This window comes from Ursus americanus, chromosome 18 (genome assembly GCF_024610735.1).
Source record: "Ursus americanus isolate L20-20 chromosome 18, mUrsAme1.1.p, whole genome shotgun sequence".
NCBI lineage: Eukaryota > Metazoa > Chordata > Mammalia > Carnivora > Ursidae > Ursus > Ursus americanus.
Genome location: NC_142144.1, coordinates 46,462,995 through 46,482,951, shown reverse-complemented (window position 1 = coordinate 46,482,951; position 19,957 = coordinate 46,462,995). Strand labels below are relative to the sequence as shown.

Below are 19,957 nucleotides of genomic sequence, written 5' to 3'. Positions count from 1 at the left end.
ACACTGGGATTTGCCTTCAAATAGTATCTCTACTCTAAAGCATTTACTCGAGACAATTGAATACCTATATCCTCACAAAACTTTTATAGGACTATTCTTGGCAGCATTATTCATAATAACCAAAAAGAGGAAACAACCCAATGTCCATTAATTGATGGAATGGTAAAATGTGGTATATCCATTCAATGGAGTATTACTTGCCAATGAAAAGAAATGAAGTATTGATATAAACCATAGCCTGGATGAATCTTGAAAACCTGTGTGAAAGGAGCCAGTCACCAGGAAGCACATCTTTTGTGGTTCCTATTCTGTGAAATAGCCAGAATAGAAACAAAGTAGATTAATTAGTGGTCGCCAGAGGGCAGCGTTGGGGGAATGAGGAGTGACTGTTAATGAGTATGGGGTTTCCCTTTGGGGTGATGAATATAGCCACGGCAGTGGTTCTACCTCTCCATGAATTACTAAAGGTCACTGAGTTGTAAACTTTAAAAGGATGAGTTTTATGGTATGTGGATTATATCTCAATAAATGTGTTATTTAAAAAATTTCAAAGGTGCCTGGCTGGCTCAGTTGATAGAACGTGCAACTGGGTCTCAAGGTCATGAGTTCAAGCCCCACGCTGGGTGTGGGGCCTACTTAAAAAAAATTTTTTTTTAATAAAGCTTAACTTTTTTTTTTTTTTTTTAAAGATTTTATGTATTTGACAGAGAGAACAAGCAGGGGGCACAACAGGCAGAGGGAGAGGGAGAAGCAGACTCCCTGCTAAACAGGGAGCCCAGTGCGGGACTTGATCCCAGGACCCTGAGATCATGACCTGAGCTGAAGGCAGACGCTTAACCAACTGAGCCATCCAGGTGCCCCTATAAAGCTTTATTTTTACTTCCCATCCTTTTAGTTGTTATCTGTATCCATATAAGACAGTGTCTCATAACAGGTCAGTTATAATCTAGAGATTTCTAATTTGTCTCATCACACTCTGAATCAATTGAATCTTTTTATTAGCAGGCAGTATTTAATGCTTCTTTAACGTCTGTGGCTTCTCCTAAGCCACATGGGCACACTGCTCACCTTGGCAGAGTTCTGTCTATTCTCTGTCCCTGACGGCACTACTTTTATTTCTGTGAGGAGTCATTTCTCAGGTTGACTTAAGCATAACCTCTTCTGTGGGTATCATTTCAATTTAGAGCTGTCAGGCTATTTCTTATTGCAGAAGTTATTCACAGTTATTAATTCCCAGGTTCCAGCTGAACCAACGCTGTTCCTGTCAACATACTGTCTGTTACAAAAATGAATTGTCCTCAGTCCAAGTCTGCCACCTGCCCAGGGTTGTCTCTTACTGGAGCTGGAGCTGGGCAAAGACAGTGACATTTTTTTTTTTCCCTTAAATCTTCCCTCCCCTGGGGTGTCTGGGTGGCACTGTCGGTTGAGCCTGTGCTCTTGATTTTGGCTTGGGTCATGATCTTGGGGTCTTGGCATTGTGCCCTGTGTTGGGTTCCACACTCAGTGCAGAGTCTGCTTGTCCACCCCCTCACCCCTGTGCATGCACTCTCAAATAAATAAATAAATAAATAAATAAATAAATAAATAAATAAAATCTTCAAAAAAAAAAAATCTTCCCTCTCACTGGTGAATGAATACTTTCTTGGTGATAATAGGTTCCCCCCCCCAAACTCCATTGCCTTTGGATCTTGTATATTGATCCTCCCCCCCCCCCCAGTAACTAGGACCGATTGGTAAATAGGAGGAAATGTTGAAATCAGGTGTTCTAGGGTTCCGTCTGTTTTCTTTTTGTGTAATCCTATCAGCTCAGATACGTGCTAAGGAGCTTTTGGCAGGAATCGAAAATTCTGTATTTTGTGGGAAGGATTGATTTCTCACAATGAAGTATAAAAAAATAAATGAATCTATCTCTGGCCAATACACTTGCCTCATTTACTCATGCCTCTTTTTGTTGGTTTTCCAGCTTTCCTACAAGCTCACGTTCCCCATAACCAGCATGTATGGGTCAATATTTACAGCCTGGAGGGTCCTGGAAGTAATGAGAGAAGAGTCTGCGGCCAGTGACTGGCTGTTTTCCGTAGAGTCCTTGCTCCCTATCACCACAGTGATCCCTGCGCATGTTTTCCTTTTGCTGGCTCACCTCCTTGTTGAAGATCAAGGGCAAAATCTTCGCCAGATACTGAAGGTCACTACGTTATTAGCCCAAGCAGATTCCTCTCAGGTAAAGTAAGAAAATAAAGCAACAGTTAGCAGGGGCAAGGCTTAACTTTTGGAATTGAGATTATTCTTAGCTTGTGGATGATTTCGATCAAAGGCTTAAATTACGTGTTGGTTCTTCTTGGGGGGTGGGGGGCTATTTTTATCTTCTCAATTTGTTGTGTTTTTTGTCCTTACTCTGAGTTAATGAATACTTGATGCAAACGTTTCTTTAATGAAAGCACATGTCACAGGGAAATCTGCACACGATGCTCTTCTGGTTTTCTGGTTTATTGGTAGATTTGCTCATTTGTAACACTTTTGTTAACTCTGGCGGCCTGTTCCAAGGTGAATATCCTTTAGTTCTAATACTGATCTTTTATTTATTTTTTCAAAAAGATTTCATTTGTTTCTTAGAGAGCAAGCACAGAAGTTGGCGGGGAGGGGCAGAGGGAGAAGCAGACTTCTCGCTGAGCAGGGAGCCCCATGCGGGGTTCAGTCGCAGGAGCCTGGGATCATGACCTGAGCTGAAGGCAGATGCTTAACCGACTGAGCCACCCAGGCGCCCCTAATATTGATCTTTTAAAGTGGATGTAGATTAATTAATTTAGGATAAAGATGCTTATGCACTAGGCATTAATCTCTTTGACTTTGGGCAATTCGATCCTTTCTTCATTCAGTCATTTAATAAACTAAAAAACACTGGGTCCTTGCTATGTATGGTAATGAACATGCTGGGCTGTGGGGGTAAACAATTATTCTTCCTATCTCCACAGAACTTGGAGTGTAATAAGCAGTCAGACATTAATAAGACTCCTCTTCCCCCTTTAAACTAACCATATATTTGGTAAAGTGGTCTAATTTTTCCCCAGTGGATAGACTGAAGGGAAGGGTTTCCTAATCAGATAGGTATGGTATGTGCTTATGCTTCTTGCCAAACATGGTGACGAAAAAGTTCATCTCTTGACGGAAAACTTGTGTTCCTACAGGAAATAATTTAGTTGTAGAGGTGGGAGAAATATGTGTATATAAGATGTGAAGTTAATGTATTTGGGTTCTTTTTATCCCCAACTTGTCATGCTCATTCCTCTTAGTCAAGTAAACAACTACTGATCACAAGAGGTTCCTTCTTAAACGAAAAAAACAAAAAACAAAAAAAAAAAACCAGAAGGTTCCTTCTGACTAGACCTCTTGTGGTCTGATTCTCCAAGTGGATCTGTAATGTTCTCAAAGTACCTTTGTGTCATATACGGTGTAGGCATAATGTGCATCATTTCACTTCGCTTCCCACTTTATTCCTCCCCTCCCCTCCTGTAATAATTTGGCTTCTAATAAATGTTTTCTTTCAGTGTGGACACCTTATAGGATAATATCTTTATAATAGGTAATACATAGGTAATGCCTGGAGATTATCTAAAGAAGTGCCGTAGTAAGTTACCTGACCTGTGTATGCTGCTGACGTAAAACATATTACATCAAATTATGTGTTGATACTCAGGAAATGCATTGGTCTTTGAAATTCTAGGGTGATACTTTTGGTTATAAGTAACAGAGACACATCTGTCTTAAATAGCTTTTATTAGCTCCGGAATTTAGAACAAGCGTGGCCTAGACAGTATATTCACTGTATAGTTTCTTTGTTTCCTCTGTGAATTGGCTGGCAGCCCAAAGCCTTATAACCTTATATTCCATCCAAAAGGAAGAAGGATGTAGAGGTATTTGGATTGACCTTGTTGGGTCCTGTGCCCACACTGAATCAACCATTATGGCAGGATAATGGGACACTTTAATGCACTTTAATTGGCCATCGTGGGTAGGATGGAAGTGGGTGAAGTGTCAGCCCTGTCTGTGCCGCCAGGATCATGTGGATTGAGGGTGAGGGTGGGATGATTCACCAAAGGAAAAATAGTTTCCTGGCAGTACGAGTGGGAATATGCTAAATAGGCAAAAAATGTCGCAGAGGACTTTGCAGCATTCTGGGAACCCCGCAGTGGTGCAAGTGCATTGCAGGTGTGCCAAGAACATCTCCCCTCTGAGCTCTCAGGCAGCCAGAGAGTTGTCCAAGCTCAGGGTGCTTGGCTGGTCGCCTCTGGCCACCTGGTGTTTCAGATATTTACCCCACTCTCCTTAGAAACTTGATTTTCATGTGGACGATGAAACGCAAGAGGTTGGGAAGTACTAGAGTGACCATCAGGTTGATTTATTTATTCAATAATGTTTAAGAAGCAGTGGAAGAAATCGAAGTCAGTATGTTATACTTCTGTTGATTATTTCTTGGATAGTTTTGAAAGAGATGAGAGTGTCCTTGTGCTGTTAACATGAGTAGTAGGGTGAAATGCGTAAAGGGTTACTCAAATTCATGCATAAGCAAAGGCAGTATCATTAATAAGAACTTAGAAGTGGAGTTTTTGTAAAAAAGACAAAAGTATCCTTGAACTAGGAGATACTGTGTTTTGTTGTTGCTTTTGTTTTTTTTAAGATTTATTCATTTATTTGAGAGAAAGAGCGCAGGGGAAGGGGCAGAGAGAGAGAATCTCAAGCAGACTCCCTGCTGAGCACAGAGCCTGACACAGGGCTCAGTCCTACAGCCCCGAGATCATGACCGCAGTCGAAATCAGGAGTCCAACACAACCTCCTGAGCCACACGTGTGCCCTTGGGAGAGATTGTTACTTTCCTCACTTCTTATGAAGTGACCATTTCATATCCTTTCACTGGACCTTAGTTATAGGCAAAGTAGCCAGAAGGAAAGGATTGAATCTTTGGAAAAAGCCAATTTTCCAATTGTGAGTAGATAGGTGAAATAGACTCCGTTGAAATGAGTTATGATTGTAATCTGTTACTGGCGGGTTGTTTCTATTTCATTAAGTTGACAAGTCTGCTGTCCTTTCTCACCTTATAGAAAGAAGCTCTATTACGTTTAAGCAATCTTTGGCTCAGATTCATGGGCAGTCAACACTAAGGTTGATTGATTGATTGATTGATATGAGAGAAAGAGAGAGAGAGAGAGAACGAACAGAGGGGCAGTGAGAAGGAGAAGCAGGCTCCCCGCTGGGTGGAGAGCCCGTCGCCAGGCTCGATCCCACGACCCTGAGATCGTGGCCTGAGCTGAAGGCAGATGCTTAACCGACTGAGCCACCCAGGCGCCCATCATGGCAGTTGATGCTAAACAGAAGTCTCGGACTACGAATAAGCAGAAGCTAAGTAAATAAGTAGGTGAGACTAGGAATTTCGAGGCTGTCTTCCACCTCTGTTTTGGTGGTCACTTAACCTGTATAGTGGAATTTGTTGGCCTTCAGTATGCTTACTAAGGATTGAGTTTGTGTGTCAACCATGATTTACTGAAAGAATCCTATACTGTAAGATCTTGTGAGAAAAAGTATTTGAAAAATTTAAAGGAGGTGAAGTATGTTTTGGTATCCTTGTTACTATTATTCTAAGGTATTAATTGAAATTATGTTTAGTGCTGATTAATGGTAGTACCAGTCAATATCAACTAGTAATGTTATATTAGTGGAAAAGGGCTTTTTAAAAAACTGTGATTGTGTTACTTCTTACCTGTCCTGCAGTTTGATGGATCCTCTTCCTCCGTGAGTTTTTATCCTTCATCTCTCACCTGGTTCCTGTGGGGCTGCATTTTCCATGTGGTCTGATAGCTTTAGGGCCGTGGAAGACTCATGCAGTTACGAAGTCTGAAGGGAACTTGGCTTTGTGAGTACCATTTTAGAGTTAACTAGATGCAGATGATAATGTTAAAATAACCAGATAATTAACTAAAGCCACAGCAATAAATTGACACTTGGAAAAAATAGGAAACTTTTGACCCCCTATCTAGGAACGCCATCAGTAGTTACTAATGATCCTGATAGTTTTCTTACCCGGACATCGTGAGTTTGAGTTTGCAAAGGACTCAAGCTCGGGTCAGGTAGCGTTCAGGAAAAGTTAGGCTCCTTTTACATTCTTGGGGGGAATGTCTTCTAGTGTTCTGGGGAGAGATCCAAGAGCGAGCATCCTGTGTAAATTCCCATGGAAGTCTTGAAAGTTTTAAACACATCGATTGAGTTTAGAGAGGGTTTTTCATATCATAGCCTGTGCTTATAATAAATGAGAGTGCCATCTATTTCCTAAATTAGTGTTTTTTCTGGAAATAAATTTGATAGATTGGTGTGCTTTTTGGTTATGTTTATATAGTAGTTCCTGCCTTTCTGATACTGAGTAATGTTATTTTCCTTCATTTTGATGGAAGTCATTCAGACTGCCTTCGGAGATGCTTGAAGGGGAATTGAAGCACATGGTTTCATGGCTCATGTACAGTAATGTCCAGTTGGGCTTATTCTTTCCTCTTCAGAGAGCTGTTTCCTACCTGTGCGAATTGCTCAGGACTTGGTTTCATCAGGTGTGAAATCAGTGGTAGTGAATGTAAACACGGACTCTACTAAGTTAATTAAGGGATAATGTGGACTCCAGGCCTAAATGAGGACATTTTCTGAACTTTATGGATTTTTCATCATTTTTTCCCCCCTAAGTAGTCTACACACCCAGCGTGGAGCCCAACATGGGGCTTGAACTCATGAACCTGTAATCAAGACCTGAGCTGAGATCAAGAGTCAGGTGTGTAAACGACTGAGCTACCCAGGCACCCTTATATGTTTTTATTTATTTTTTTTAAAGATTTTATCTATCTATCTATCTATCTATCTATTTATTTATTTATTTATTTATTTATTTATTTGAGAGAGCGAGAGAGAGCGAGCGAGTGAGCGAGAGAGAGCAAGTGAGCAGGTCGAAGGGGCAGAGGGAGAGGGAGAAACAGACTCCCTGCTGAGTTGGAAGCCCAACGCAGGACTCAGTCCCAGGACCCTGGGATCATGACCTGAGCCGAAGGCAGGCGCTTAACCAACTGAGCCACCCAGGCGCCCCCACCCCTACGGCTTTTTAAAAAAGACAAATCAAATCATATTTTGAACCCTGAGCCAATGACGGGAGAACTTGTATATAACATGACTGTGGACTGTTTGGAAATGTCTCAAACTGACAGAACTTCCTTAAGGAGAGGTTAATAACTCTTAATCAACAAGCCAGCTTCAGGTAAACTCCGTATGTTTACTCGGAACTCCCCTAACCAAACCCCCAAGATGTTTTCCGGACCCCTGGGCCCTGGGCCCTGTGAGAAGAAAAGGCTGTTACAAAGTTCTTAAAACCTTCCCTATCTATTAGCTTAGCTATATTATATTAACCATATTATAAACTAATTACTATAGTATTATAATTTATTATATTATGTATTTAACAGATTATATATAAGGTATATAATTATAATTACTTATGATATTGGATATGTTATAACTATAGTTTCCCTATAGTTGTTGGAAGTGAGACACTCCATCTGATCCTGGAGAATAACAGAGGTGTTGAAGGAAGCTGTTTTGCACATTGTAGTATGTTTATACAAAAGCCTTATTGGAATTATTAGGTGCTTAGTAGTAGGTCTTCTAAATATATGTAGGAAGAACATCTGACAAAAGATTATAGTCTCTTTTGGAAATCAGGGATCCTTGTTAGTGGTTTTAAAACCTGAGAAAATGTGTTTTTTTCCGATCTTTCTATGTATAGTACGAGTTTATGGCAAGATTACATAGGTATAGGCATTGAACATTAACCACAAAGGTTAGTAATTTTTAGGTAGGCTGAGATGTTTTAAAATGAAATCTTATAGCTTAGTATCTGAACTTCAATGGAATAACTCTAAATACTCCGTGTAACGTTCATCAGTTTCTTTTTGACTGTCTGATAGAATATGCCATGGGGGAAAGTTTATGAACTTTGGCTTCAGAGAAGTACACATTCCTCCCTTAAAATCCACCGTCATTGAAGAGCTTAACAAATTAAGTTTTGTGAAGCTCACTGTGTCTGTCAAACCCTTGATACTTGCTTACTTTTCTCTTATTTGGAAGTGGGGAGAGAGAGATGGGTTTTTTCGGTTGTTTGTTCATTTATTTATTTTTTACTTGCAGTTTACAACTTTCCAGTCTCTTATTTCCCTTTTACGTTTTGGTTAAGTCTAGTTAAAGGTCTTGCTTAGTGGGAACAATTGCATTCTTTGAGAATTTAATTTTATCCTTTGTAATGTTTTCAGGGCTTAATTTTTCCCATTTGTAAACGTGTACACACTTCTGAGCTATTTGAAATCAGTTACGTAGCTACGTTCATGGCCCATGACTTGCTGGTCTTTCAAAAGTCATATATTATCACATAGTAAAAAAGCCGACTTTCAGGGCAGAATCCTGTGATAGTTCTACTCTGGGTCATAAGCCATATTTTAACATGGAAAATGAATAGGAAATGTGTGAAATTTAATGGTCTGTAAGTTACTGCTGTGAGAAAAGGAGAGAATATATTCTATAAAAGAACTTGCACAAAGAGTCTTTGGACACTTTGCACTCTGTTCTATTGTCACTGAGTTCTATGAATTGCTACCCCCTGAAGTCAGTCTGCTTTCTGTGTTCTTCACACCAGCAAAAAGAAGCCAGAATGTACAGTACTTTTAATAAAGAGCTTTACAGATAAGAAGTGCTGTACTACTATTCCCTCGTACCCGTAGCATCGATTATGCCTAGAGCAAAATTGGGCTGAGCCTGTCAACATGAAACAATTAGACAAAGAGAAACACAGACCGAAATTGAAGGTCAGGTGTCTATTCCGTTCGGTGGTAATATGCTCATTTCTTCTTTGTAAACCCCACACAGATACCTGTAGAATAAACATGTTTTTAACTGGCATTTGAATCCTTTACTGTTTTTATTTCTTTTTTGCAGAAAGCCTAGAATTTATACACAGCAAAGAGTTCTATATCAATTTCTTGCCTTCCCTGAGTGTTGATACTGGGCAGAGTTTCTTTTGAGGAGCCTGTAGATTGTAAATTGCTTAAAATTCTCACCGAAATTGTTTGATTGTGATTTTCAGGTCCACCCTATATCACTGTGATATTCAGTAGTTCTAACACACCGAAACAGAAGCATTTGTCTTGTCGTGTCACTGAGCACTGAGTGGAGGGAGGGGGTGGGGCGGGGCCCAGTGCTGTGTTGAAATAATGGAGTCTGTTTGCTTCCAGTTAAATACCAGGTAGAGTAGCTTTGTCTTCTGGATAAAACTCTCTAAGGGGACTACCTGCCTGAGATGGGCTTCTAGTGTTGGTGAAGCGGGGGTGGGGGGAGGCGGGCATCAGATTTTGTGGCAGCTTTGAATTTCCAAACAGGTATGAGGAATTCCCCTTAAGGGGAAAACACACTGAAGTCCACCATTTCCAGAATAAACATTTCTTCTTTTAATGAGCGGACAGGGAAGGGAGAGGTGGTATTGGTCTCCTGCCTACATGTATCATGGCCAGAAACTCTCAGGTAAAGTTGCCAGTTGACATCCTTTACCATTCATTCTTCAGCTCTTCTAAGTCAGCCCTTCAAGTAAGAGGAGAGGTTTATTTAAGGAAACACTGCTTTTCATCTACAGGAACAACCCATACGAGTTCCCTACAGCCAACTTGGCATTGATTCATAAATATAAATGGATAACGAAGGCTTACCAGACTTTGAGAAAACATAACAGCATCAGTAACCCAAAGAATCTGTTTTTATTTTTTTAAGATTTTATTTATTTATTTGACAGAGATAGAGACAGCCAGCGAGAGAGGGAACACAAGCAGGGGGAGTGCGAGAGGAAGAAGCAGGTTCCCAGCGGAGGAGCCTGACGTGGGGCTCGATCCCACAACACCGGGATCACGCCCCGAGCCGAAGGCAGACGCTCAACCGCTGTGCCACCCAGGCGCCCCCGAAGAATCTGTTTTTAGAAGAAAGAGAACTCAGGGAGAAGAATATAATGAAAAACAATCTAAGTCCTGAGAGATATCGGAAAGCTATTCTATGATTCTATGTTTTTATACTATAAACAAAAATACTGCTATGAGAAGGAAGAAATTCAATGATGAGGTTTTAGAAATGGAGAATGTGATTGGCACAGTACATAAATGGAGACAGGATTAGTGATTTACAGAATGTGCAAGTAAATATTTCAGAATACAGAACAAAAAAATTTTTTGAGGTTAAGACACTGAGGGTTAATATTGGGAGTTCTAACCTCTTTCTCTAGAAATTCCAGTTGGTGGAATGGAGAATATGAAGGCAAAAAACTTAAAACATGACAAAACTATTTCTTGAGCTGAAAAAAGACACAAGGGTACAGATTGTTAGGACCCTTTGAAAGCCAAGCAGCATATGTAAGAAGAGATCAGTACCTAAATTTGTCCCCAGAACTTAAAGGATGAAGAGAAAGTCATGAGAGATTTTTAGAGAAGAATGGGGACAAGAAAAACTTAAAGTAAGGTTGATCTTAATTTCTTAACAGCCTCACACTAGGTGCTGGAATACATGGGGTTATTGCCTTCTAATTTCTTGGGGAAAATCACTTTGTACCCAGATTATTTGTCCCCATTATTCTACCTTTTATGACTGATAGAAATAAAGGCTTTTCCTGGTGTGCAAGAATTCAAGAACATTTCTTGTTTGCTGATTTTTTTATGGGGGCAGGGGAGGAAATCCCTCAAGGATGTGCTTCAACAAAATGAAAAATGAATCCAAGAAAGCACAGAGAAGAAATGTTGAGTGGTGATCAAAATATCCAGTAAACCTTATGGTTAGTTTAAAGTAATTATTTATAGAGTGTGAAAAATAATTACCTGGAGCTAAAGTTCAAGCTTTAAAACATGATGGGGGTAGGTAGTGGAACTGTGATACTGTGAAGAGTTGAGGATGTGCTAAGGGTGGAACTGGAAACTGAGTAGTTCTTGATGTTAGTAGAAAAAATAAGTTGAAATATGCACATAAGCCCTTATTAGTAACAATTAGGGATTTATAATTTCTAAATAATATAGCAAAAGGAAAAAAGAAATAAAAAACCCTAAAAGGATGGCAAATGTGAACATAAAATTAGGTGGTAGGAATAATTTCAAGTGGACCAGGTATGACAATTACTGTGTGTGAATTATCTTATCAAAAGAAAGGCTCATACACTCTGTAGTGTTTCTAAGAGGCAAACCTTGAGACAGGTGACAACAACTTGTAAATAAATGGTAACAGAAGCTAGGTAGATCATTAAGATAGAAGATGTGGTAATATCATCACCCAAGGTAGATAATACAGCATCCAAGATAAAAAGCTGTGACACAGGACAAGAGGTATTTTTTTACTGACGGAGGTAGATTCCGAGGTAGATTCCAAGTCCAGTTTCATTCAGAAGCTGTTCCATTGAAGTTAGGGATCAGAAGAATACAGCTGATGGTCATGTTGCTATTTTTCTGGAGGTTCTAGCCATTGTTCTTTCACGAAAAAGAAAGAAAACTTACATGTGTACTACAAAGGAAAAAGCCAAAGCTCCTTAGAAAATGAAAGAGAATTTACTTAAAGCTGTTGCTTTTAGAATGGATAGGAGAGTTCATTACAGTGGATAGATGTAAGATCAGTGTACAAAACCAGTTGATTTTCTTTACCAAAAAAACCAGTAAATTAGGTAACTTTGGCAGTATATGGGAAAGGTATAATTTATAAGTAGTGTAGAAGCTATAACTTGAAATACTAGAAATGTATAGAAACAGTTTGATGTAATTATAAAACGTCACCAAAACACACACAACGGCTTCTAGTAGGATACTTTAGGTATGGAATTCACATCATAAATGTTTATCATTGATTGAAATTTAATGCTCTTATGATTGCAAGACATTTCGTCTTGTTTTTTTCTGTTAATTACCTTTAATTGGTATATGGGTTCTGATTCATTACCATAAATTCGAGGCCAAAAGATATTCAGTTAATCAGTTTCATGTATAGAGCCGAGGGTCCAAAAGGGAAGTGTCGGTCATGTTTGTCAGTTTGACTGAATTCTGAGTTCTGTTGAGTAAATCAGTTCTAGACCTTTTGATAACCTGGCTCGTGCTTTGGAATAAATTCTTCTATCCTTAATCTTCCAGTGCTAAATAGTTTTAAACGTGGTCTACTCTTTAGAAGTTATAGTATCTCCTTGAACAAAGTAATACCAAATAAAAATAGCTAACGTTGACATATGCTTACAACATACAAGTCACTATTTTAATCACTTCACTATTAACTAACTCACAAATCGCTCTTTGAGGTTGCTACCACTACTGGTTAGGAACTGAGGCACAGAGTTTGCTTAACTTCCCCAAAGTCACACAGCTAGTAATTGGCAAAGTCAGGATTTGAACCCAGCACATATGGTTCCAGAGTCTGTGCTCTTACCCACTATGTTTTACTGTCTCTACAACTTTTAGTTAAACTATTAAAAAAGTTTTTTTGAAAGAGTAAACTTTCACTAACTTCACATTTTTAGGATTGGCCCGGTCAGTTGTAGAGAGAATTAAATGCTAAGAGAAGGGCCTCAACATTTGTTTGAAATCTGGCCAGATCTTCAATCTTGCGTGATTATTTTTGCCTCCATTATGCTAGCTTCCATTGGCCCTTCTATAAATAGGCAAATCACATTTAGCCTGATCTTTATACCTAAATAGAACACCTATACACAGACCTAACTCCTGAAGGCATTGATCAAAGGGAAGATTGAGATGGTCCAAGTGAATCAGCAAATCAGCGAGCATGGTTGCAATTGAGATTATTGCTTAATGGTCAAAAATGATTTCACGCTTTTTTGTTTGTAATGATCCTTTTCTAAAAATTTTTAAAATTTATTTTATTTTATTTGTTGATGTAAGGTTCGATGATTCATTAGTTGCGTATAACACCCAGTGCACCATGCAATACGTGCCCTCCTAACTAGAGATTCTGAAATCTAATCGAAGTCAGGAATTAAATTAGTGAACAAAAAAAGTAGGTTGTTGTAGTCTCTTTGAAAAATAATGTCTGTCAGTGTTGAAGAAAATTATACGTTGGTTATTAGGTTTGAAACCTCTGAAATATTGGTAAGATATATAGCTAATTCAGGATCTAGATGGGGTATGACAGCATCAGTTCTTCAGTAAATAGTCATGGAGAACCTGTTTGGGATGCACATTTTAATTGGAACTTAGGATACAAAGACCCTCGTTGGAGGACTCACAGTGCTTAGGGAAGATAGCAATATCCGATTAGACTACCATGTGGTGAGCGTGATAATGCAGGGAAGCACAGTGTGTTTTAGGACCAAGCCCAGAGGGGCAGCAAAATCATAATAGGAAGACTGCCTGAAGTAGGTGATTCATGAGCTAAATCTTGCAGGACAAATACAAGTTCAAAAAGAATATCTTTGAAATGAACTAGAAGCAGTGTATATTGCCTGTTTTTATGCTCTACAAAGCATTACTTTTTATATATGACATTTATGTGGTCCTTCTTGAGTACCATTTTGGGCAAATGGTGGAATACATACATTTCTGGAGGTGTTGGAGTGGGGTTTTTGCTTTTGGGGTGTGTGTGTGTGTGTGTGTGTGTGTGTGTGTGTTCGTTCGTTCCCTAGCAGTAATATATTTTACATTTCAGATGTAATTTTTTGTTGTTGGGGAGTGAAAGAAAGCCATTGACAGTCACAATTGTAGGTACTATCTGATAGCTGTAATTGAAAGAATGGGTCAGGATTTGGTGGATTTGATGGGAAAGGTCTATTCTAGAATTCTGAAAGTAGGACTGCTGGGTTAGTTCCCCTACCAGAAGTCTTGAGACTTATTCGGTCCCTTTGTCTTCTCAGCACACTGGACTTCTACCCTGCCAGTGATAATTTTGAGCTTTTCATGATGGATAGTATAATAGACTCTTTGGCAAGTTGTCAGAACAGTTGTGTAATGCAATTGGGCATCCTGAAGTCCGTTTATTTCAAATGAGGAGACATGGTTACAAACTGAGTGGAGCCAGACAAGTAGTTAAGGAGTGACTTGGGATGATTTCTGTGTGTCAGGCTTCCAGTGTATTGATGGGACTTTCAGAGACCTCATGTCCTCTTATCCTTGCTCAGTACCATTTTTGTGATAGTGGATCGTATCTGCATTTGAGACAATTTGTGTCCCTCCCCCTCATCGAGAGAAAATGAGCATGTAAAAATACATGTAACTTGAATTTATATCATACCAGAATTAAACAGTGCTAAAGATGATTGAATATGAGTAAGCACAGATTTGAATTTTTAGATGTCCTAGAGTGATTTTGAACATAAGCGGTCTCCGATGGAAATTTTCAATAGATTACAATTAGATTTAGAATTCATAAAAGGAATTCCTTAAGGGAAACAGTCTTGCTTGTTTTGTCTCCTAGTGACCTTGGACAGTTCCTGGTCAGATTAGTTTCTGGACAGACACCTGCTTTGTTGCCTGATTGAATTAACACATTAATATATTAGATGCACGTATCAACCCTACTAGAACCAACAAAACCCTATTTTCCAGTATTGTCATGTGTTATCCAGACCAATAAAGGGAACAGTGTGGAGTCCAGGGATAGAATTTAGGTTCGGCTAGATTACAGTAAAATCTTATTAAATGAAATCCTATTAATTTAGGGTTCAGGGTAATTGGATACAGGCTGAGTTAAAACATAAGCTGATTTTGAAGCTATTGTTTTTAGGCAGTTTGGGCTTGCTCATTTGCATGAGTACAATGAATGTGCCAATTTAAAATGATCACATTATCTATTCATTAAGACATATCAGCAGGGACTGGTACTTGGCAACACTTGGCTAATTAGTTTGTTACAGTATGTACATGAAAGTAATCGAATTTTGTTTCTTTAACATTTTTCTCTAATCCAGTCTTTCCTACCTTCATTGTTTCCAGTAGTCTGAATTGTTATTAGTGATAATTATACTGGTGGCATTTTACTCTACTTAGGTGTATTCAGTTGTCAAATTGTATTCAGTTTTTAATGGTGCATCTTGATCTATGTTAAGTGGAATTATTGTGGAATTATCATTAAGCTTGAAATACTGCAGATACCTTGTTTTTACTAGGTCTCATTTTATTAAGCATTTTCAGAACATTCATTTTGTCGTGTATCCCCTCTCTTGTTCTCTCCCTTTCTCTCTCTCTCTCTCTCTCTCTCTCTCTCTCTCTCTCTTTCTCTCTGTCTAGCAAACCTCCTGTATGGCAGGTTCTGGTAATACTAAGGTGAAAGGGTATGGTCTTTGTTTTCAGAAATCATAGAGCTGAGTGTGTTGACAGAGGCATGAAAATGTACTGTGTAGTGCAGAATGGTGACTGCCATTGTGGAGGTGTGTAAATGTCCGTGGAACTTCCATGAAGAGGAGCACAGGTTTCCCTGATGCAGGGGACAGGGAAGGCATTCTAGGCAGGATGAAGGGCAATGTGCAAAGGCACGCATGTGGGGCAGGTCGCAGTGGGGAAACAAGGCAGCAAGAGTACTCTATTAAACTGAGATAGGTAGGGTACAGGCAACCGTTCCTTGAGTGGATACTGGGCAAGCGTGTGGAAGCAAGATCCTGAGAGTCTTGCAGTCAGGCAGGAGAGGAGAATTTATCTGAGAGAGGAGATAAAGCGATATGACAGGATGTTAGAAGTGTTGGTGGGGACCTTGAAATAGCAAAATGAAATTGTGAGACAGAACACCCAGCAGAACTTGGAGAGTAATAGGAATAAACTTCGATGTCTGAGTACTACTGCAGTTTTTAACCCCTCACTCAGGAGATGACAGGAGAGGTGAAGAGAAGAGGGGGGATTTTTGCGGCAAGTTGCTGGTGTGCTGAGTCCTACAGTTGCCAGCATCTCACCTCAAGCCTAGTGACACGACTTCAGTGGAACCCCACATCCGTTCTGTCCAACTATGTGTATCCTTGGCAGTTGGGGTGGACAGACGTTTAGGGTGACTGTCCCCAAGATCTAGAATCTGAGAGTGATGGACTGGCTAGCCGTTGTGATCCTGGAAGTGAGGGAGAGAGAGTACTGGCCGCGTAGGGATGGCTTGTGTGCCTAGAAGTTGTCCAAACAGAAGATGCGTTTGTGTTTCCAGTGGGCAGAGCGCGGGCAGCATGGGCAAGAGAATACAGTGGACTTGTCTCATCTCGTCTTACAGGTTTGCTTAGAGGGCTATACACACTTCGTGAAAGAAACAGGATTCCTACAGAGCGCGTGGGACAGTCAGACCGGAAGAGCATCTCTCCTGTATCAGGAGTCTAAAGAGAACTTAATCTTGCAGGTTTAGGCTGCTTGCCAAGGAGCCATAGGAGGGTCCCTTTGGGGCAGGTGAGCTGGAAAGACGCGCCTAGTCCTCTAGCAGAGGAGTGCTGGCACTACTCCTCTCCTCCGAGGGCCTGGCCCGCTTCCAGAGAAGGAAGGGGAAGCCACGCCTATCAGCATCCTCTAAAGGGAGAAGTGAAGGGAACTCTTGAGAGTGTCTCCAGCATCACTGTGAAAGAGGACTTCAGCTTCCTCCATTTGGACTTCAAACTTCCTAATTAAGTTCTTCTTTCCAGCTTCCCCGCAGGCAAAGCATCCCTGATAGGACCCGCCATTATCCCCTCAAGCAATAAGGACTGCCCTGAGCCAGCAAGACCCCATCCACAACTGACCCCGAGACAGGGATGGACCTGACCTTTACTGCCCACCCGCATGTACCCACTGACCTTTGGCCTACATTTTCCTTATACAAACCTGGAAGTCTTTTTCAGTACTTTGGAGACTGTGTTTGAGGTTCAAGTTCGCTGTCTTCCCAACGTTAGTCTCACTGAAATAAATTCCTTTCTTGTTTCCCCACCGCTCATTTCTCTCCCTTTGGATTTTATCGGTGGGTGGCAAGTGGCCAAACCTGGTCTGTTTGGGAACCCCCCAATGGGGCCAGGTGCTCTTGCACTCCTGTGCCCTGGTACAACTGTAGCCTTTCACTGCAGAGATGCTGCATTTAGCCTTCTTAATCTCATCAGCAAGGCAGTAAGAAATGTGTAGATGTCATCAGGTTGAGGCTTCTGTGGGCACAGAATGATGCTGAACCATTTATTGTGGTGGGGATTGCCATGTGGTTGGTTCATTTCACACTTTTTCCTTTGGTTTCCACTTTTTAAATTTTCTGCACTTTGCTGAGGTTTACCACTGGTGGTCTCCAAATTCACTTTATCTGGAGCTTTTCTCCGTGATGTCCTATGTCCCTTACATTTAGTGGTGAATTGCTGAAATGTCGTGATGCATTAAAGTAATTGAAGTAACCAGTTAAGCCCATTCTGTCCCTTTTCGTGTTTCTTCTCATTTGAGGCATTGGAGGGATTTCATTTAACCCACGTAGAAACGAGGAGCCTTTATGCACATTTCTGTTGCCTGGTGAAAAATTGTTGGTACCTGTTTTAAAGTGCTCAGTGAGCGTCTGATGAGTTCTTAGTTATTTTTTGAAGCCAGGGAGGACTCAGGCAATGGTCTGCAAAATTGCTGAAGGAAGTCCAGGAATCTTCTTTAAAACGGTGGAAAAATGAAGAATCACGCGTGCATATATTAGGTCGTCTTAAATCAGGCCCTCGCTGAAGCAGTGGTGACACATGCTGTTCATGAAAGACTTAATACAGTCCTTCTAATCGGATGAATTGTCTTGTTGTGCAAAAACTGTTATTACACTGTGTGTGAAACCAACCATGCTGCAGGGGGAAAAATTAAATCGCCTGACTGAGAGGTCACTTGTGAATAGTAACACAAGATCTATTACCGTTATTAGGGGCTCTGGAGGACATTCACCCTTTTATGGTCTTTCAACTGCTGGAATGAAATATTTTAGTGGTAAATGACACCCTTCTGGGAAATCCTCCGAAGGATTCATTCTTTGCTGTTTGTACATTTAAAAATGGGGGAGGGGCCTCGGGGAAAAAAAAATCACATTGTTCCTTTCAGATCACTTAAAAAAATTTACAGATTTTGACTTGGTGTGATGACGATTGCCTTTTAATGTTCCTCATTTACACCATTCTTAATCTGGGTCTATTAGTATCACACTTTATCTTTCGTAACATGTCACGCACGTTCGGTAATCTTTTCCTTAGGGAAATTCGTGATCGCATGGAAGCTCAGAGACCAAGGCTGTATGTGGTTTATGTCAAAATCTGAATTAAGCACTTTAAAATTCATGAAATGAGAAGTCTGCTTATTTTGTTTATTTTCTTTTAAGGCTCTAAAAGTGTATATAAGGAAGATTATGTGAGTATATATTTTAGTTCTGCATGGCAACCATGCTGAGTGGTAAATATTTTAAGAAATATTTTCAGAAGGGAATGAACAGCTATTGATCTGAGGTGCAGCTTTATGACATAGTATTAAATTGGGAACCAGAGTTCCTTACCTATGGATTACATTCATTATAAACTGTCAGTCCACTCTGGAATTACCACTCTAGAATCTTCTGCCTTTTTGCTATTTTGCTATATATTTGAGAGTAGCTTTTGTGGGGGGAAAAGAAAGAAACAAGAAATCAAGAGCCTTGCAAATAATTGGGGTGATTTTTTGGTGAATTTTGAAGTCCTACCTATTTCCTCTTCCCATTATTTGATTTTAGCATCTTTTTTTTTTTTCTTCTAAAACTTCCTTACCTTATTGCCCCAAAGATGTGGAACTGTTACAGTGATGTGAATAAGCATATAAATTCTGTTGGATTTCTCAGTGCCTGCTTTTGTTACAGGTATTTTGATGGGTTCATTAAAACCTGTCTGTTGAAATGGGGGTTGGTCAGAAGACAGAAGAGAGGGAAGGGAAAATGTTGTCAGTTGGAATAATACATAGATATTTGAGCTTCACCTGGAAATAAAAATAATTTTGTAAAATGGGAGATAGAAACCCTTTGTCAGGTTGCTAATGAGAGGCTTGACCTAGCCGCTGCTGCTGTAGCATCTTTGGGGATGATGAGAGATGCAAAATGCACTGTTGCTAGGCAACTCTCTTGGCTGCCTTTGGAGCAGGTTCATATGTGCTAAGAGCTAATGAATCCTCATGTCTGCTCTTTGAAACTGTTCAAAAGCCAATGAAGACATACCCGGACATTTAGCATTTACAAGTACCTGAACTATTCTTGCCATGTCATTTACCCATTAAAAATTAAGTTGACCATTTAGTGTGTACTGAATATTGCTTTATTTTTTCAAGGTGGACCAAGATTTGAGCCCTAATATGTTTTCAAACAGGAGCTTAATAAGAATGCCTTATCTCCTATTGACGCTAGTTAAGTTGTTCCATATGAAGGCTGATTTTAAATTCGAATGCTTTTTTGCCCCCGCCCAAAGTGATCAGTTGTTGGAACTTGCCTCTTTAAGCCTCTTAGAAAGTTTTTAATTACACTGTCTTCATGCCTCGCTCAGCCCAAGGCCATTATTTCTCACGATGATAGGAATCTGGAACCCCAAACTAATTTTCTAGGTGGCCTGCCTAAAACTCCTTCCCTTTCCGTCTCCCCCACCCCAAATCCTGGACAGTAGCCATCAAACAAGCACAGAACAGGAATTAAAGCTGATAAGGAACATCCCCGGATCGGATAATGAATCTGAGTACTTGTAGATTCCAGCCAACGTCTAGCGATAGCTACCGATCAAGGATACTGTAAGGATCACAAGATTCTGCGCACGAACAATGTTGGAATGCGCCGTATGGACACGAGTTTTTACAGCAATTTCCAAGGTATTGTCTAAGTCTAACAAGAATTTTGTGTGACTGGATTATTAGATATTAGGCTTGTTACTATTTTGGTAGGATATGGGATAATTGTAGTGGGATTTATTTGTAACAGGATTTAGCCTATA

At 40.1% G+C, this 19,957-nt stretch overlaps 1 protein-coding gene across 2 annotated transcripts in view; it reads left to right on the top strand.

The window, feature by feature from the left end:
* FOCAD (focadhesin) overlaps positions 1 to 19,957 on the top strand; it is a 302,415-nt gene that overhangs the window by 103,689 nt on the left and 178,769 nt on the right. For both annotated transcript variants that reach the window (XM_045780633.2, XM_045780634.2), the window contains one exon: positions 1,964 to 2,221. In XM_045780633.2, coding sequence (XP_045636589.2) covers positions 1,964 to 2,221 — 258 coding nt within the window. The remainder of the gene's footprint in view (positions 1 to 1,963; positions 2,222 to 19,957) is intronic.